General features: G+C 39.2%; 1 protein-coding gene across 1 annotated transcript; it reads left to right on the top strand.

The window, feature by feature from the left end:
* Positions 1-1,764: 1,764 nt before the first annotated feature.
* Positions 1,765-2,588, top strand: LOC135535060 (ladderlectin-like). The gene has a single exon (XM_064961793.1). The coding sequence runs from the start codon at positions 1,825-1,827 to the stop codon at positions 2,383-2,385; it is 561 nt and encodes a 186-aa protein (XP_064817865.1). The 5' UTR covers positions 1,765-1,824; the 3' UTR covers positions 2,386-2,588.
* The last annotated feature ends 657 nt before the right edge of the window (positions 2,589-3,245 follow it).

Below are 3,245 nucleotides of genomic sequence, written 5' to 3'. Positions count from 1 at the left end.
TTATGATAAAAACATCCTAAAGATTCTACACTTCGTTTGACATGTTTCTATGGACTGTAACGTAACTTTTGGACTTTGTCTGCAACTGGTGAACGCGCTTCTTGAGTTTGGATTTGTTTACCACATGCGCTAACACAAGAAGCTATTTGGACTTGAATGATGGACATTGTCGAACAAAACAAACTGGGATTCCTGGGAGTGTAACGGCTTTCTGTGGTAGAAGGTGAGGACCAAGATGCAGCGTTGTACATCATATTTGTTTATTGTCACTGAACACTAAATACAAAAATAACAAAGGGAATAACCAAAACAGTCCTGAAAGGTGAAAAACACTAAACAGAAATTAACTACCCACAAAACCCGTGGGCAAGAGCTACTTAAGTATGGTTCCCAATCAGAGACAACGATAGACAGCTGTCCCTGATTGAGAACCATACCCTACCAAAAACAAAGAAATACAAAAACATAGAAAAAAGAACATAGAATGCCCACCCTAGTCACACCTTGGCCTAACCAAAATAGAGAATAAAAGCCTCTATGGCCAGGGCGTGACACGGAGTGCATTCTGATGAAGATCATCAAAGGTAAATTAATATTTATAATGTTAATTCTGACTTCTGTTGACTGCACAATATGGCGGATATCTTTTTGGCTTGTTTGGTCTCTAAGCGCCGTACTCAGATTATTGCATGGTTTGCGTTTTCCGTAAAGCTTTTTTGAAATCTGACACAGCGGTTGCATTAAGGAGAATTGGATCTAAAATTCCATGCATAACACTTGTATCTTTGATCAACATTTATTATGAGTATTTCTGTAAAGTGATGTGGCTCTCTGCAAAATCACCGGATGTTTTTGGAACTATTGAACATAACGTGCCAATGTATACTGAGATTTTTTAATGTAAATATGAACTTTATCAAACAAAAACATACATGTATTGTGTAACATGAAGTCCTATGAGTGTCATCTGATGAAGATCATCAAAGGTTAGTGATTAATTCTCTCTATTTCTGAATTTTGTGACTCCTCTCTGGCTGGAAAAATGGCTGTGTTTTTCTGTGACTTGACGGTGACCGAACGTAATCGTTTGTCGTGCTTTCGCTGTAAAGCCTATCTGAAATTGGACACTGGTTGGATTAACAAGAAGTTTATCTTTAAAATGGTGTAAAATACTTGTATGTTTGAGCAATTTTAATTATGGGATTTTGTTAATGCCTAGACAATCATGTTGATTCTTCGTATTCGGTGGGGGGAGCTGCAACTCAATATTAGGAAGGTGTTGTTATGGTTTTGTACACACTGGAAACTGTTGAGCGTGAAAACCCAGCAGCGTTGCAGTTCTTGACAAAAACATGTGCATCTGGCACCTACTATCATACCCTGTTTAAAGGCACTTAAATCTACTGTCTTCACCTTCTGAATGGCACAATGACTCAGTTGAATGACTCAGTTGTCTCAAGGCTCCAAAATATTTTTTTAACCTGTCTCCTCCCCTTTATCTACACTGATTAAAGTGGATTCACCTGGTCAGTCTAGGTCATGGAAAGAGCAGGTGACCTTAATGTTTTGTACACTCAGTGTATATTTGCCAAAAGGATTAGGATACATTTGCCAACATGATATAGAATCAGTGTCAAAATGTTTTTTGGCACATTGGAATCAGTGTCAACATGTTTTTTGGTACATTGGAATCAGTGTCAACATGTTTTTTGTGCTTCGTCCTTGTGGCTTGGTGAGCTGCATGTATAAAAATGTTCCTCTTTCTCAAGCTGAACAGAACCTACAGACCACCTGTGATTCCTTCTCTGACAGGAAACGATTGCCATGGAGAAGTTGGCCGTCCTTCTGCTTCTGAGTGCTGCCATTGCACTGGGCGACGCAAACCTGACCCAGCTGCTTGGTTTAGAACCCTTACTGAAGACTGAGGTGGAACAGACTCCTCCTGTCGGGGCTCAGGTAGCAGCAGTACAGCAGGGGACAAAGGAAATGTCATGTCCCTCAGACTGGCACCCATATGGATCACGCTGTTTCAGGTTTGTCAGCATTCCACAGTCATGGTCAGATTCTGAGCAAAACTGTTTGGCACTTGGTGGAAACCTAGCATCCGTGAATAACCTTTTAGAGTACCAGTTCATGCAAGCACTAACAAAGAATACCTATGGCCACTTACCTGATACCTGGATTGGAGGTTTTGATGCAGTCAAGGAGGGCTTATGGATGTGGTCAGATGGGTCCAGATTTGACTTCACTAACTGGAACATTGGTGAGCCCAATAACGCTGGAGAAGGAGAGGACTGTCTGCAGATGAACGCTGCAAGTGAGAAGCTCTGGTTCGATGTGCCCTGTGAGTGGAAGTTTACATCTCTCTGTTCCAGAAGAATGTAGGCTAGGAAATGACCCAGCCACTTCAACTCTCACCTCCAGGGGTCAACAGTCTACTTCACCTCTCACCTCCAGGAGTCAACAGTCTACACTTCAATACTCAAACCAAGATCTGTCACTCACTGCAGCTCACCATTACCTAAACTTGTGATGAAACTGTGTGATGTTGCTAATCCTGCTTTTGAAATTAAAGATAAATGACTGAATAGTTTTTCTTCATTTCCTATTGCTTAACTAGTTGTCATGGCACATCAGTTAGTCAATGGTAAGATATTATAAACTAGAATAAAGACAATCTCTCAATAACATGAACCTGCATCACTAAAAATAATTGATACATTTTTTTTATTTTACCAGGCAAGTCAGTTAAGAACAAATTCTTATTTTCAATGACGGCCTAGGAACAGAGGGTTAAAACTGCCTTGTTCAGGGGCAGAATGACAGATCAGACGTTGTCAGGTCGGGGATTTGAACTTGCAACCTTTCGGTTACTAGTCCAATGCTCTCAACACTGTTAATCTCTCAATAACATGAACCTGCATCACTAACAATAATTGATACATGATAAAACCTTATCATACTGTTTATAATGATTAACTCTCTTCCTAACAGGCCATTCGTTTCTGAATGGTTTAGATGCAGGAAATTCCAGTTATATAACAATTAACATGAATTATCACCTTTTTAAAATAATTTATTAATGCATTTTTTATGGTTTAGTAATTATGCATAAAATTAATAAATACTTAGTAGATATTCAATGAATTATTTATTTATTCAGGTGAACTAATGCATTAACTAATGTACCCTTATTGTAAAGTGTTACCGTTCCCTGTCTTTCATATCTGAGGCTAAATCCATGA

This window comes from Oncorhynchus masou, unplaced genomic scaffold, assembly GCF_036934945.1.
Source record: "Oncorhynchus masou masou isolate Uvic2021 unplaced genomic scaffold, UVic_Omas_1.1 unplaced_scaffold_439, whole genome shotgun sequence".
Classification (NCBI taxonomy): Eukaryota; Metazoa; Chordata; class Actinopteri; order Salmoniformes; family Salmonidae; genus Oncorhynchus; species Oncorhynchus masou.
Note: the sequence above shows the minus strand (reverse complement) of the source record. Positions and strands in the feature narration are given on the sequence as shown.

What these genes read in the sequence shown, in the direction of transcription:
- LOC135535060 (XM_064961793.1), top strand. Translation starts at nt 1,825, where the DNA reads ATGGAGAAGTTGGCCGTCCTTCTGCTTCTGAGTGCTGCCATTGCACTG.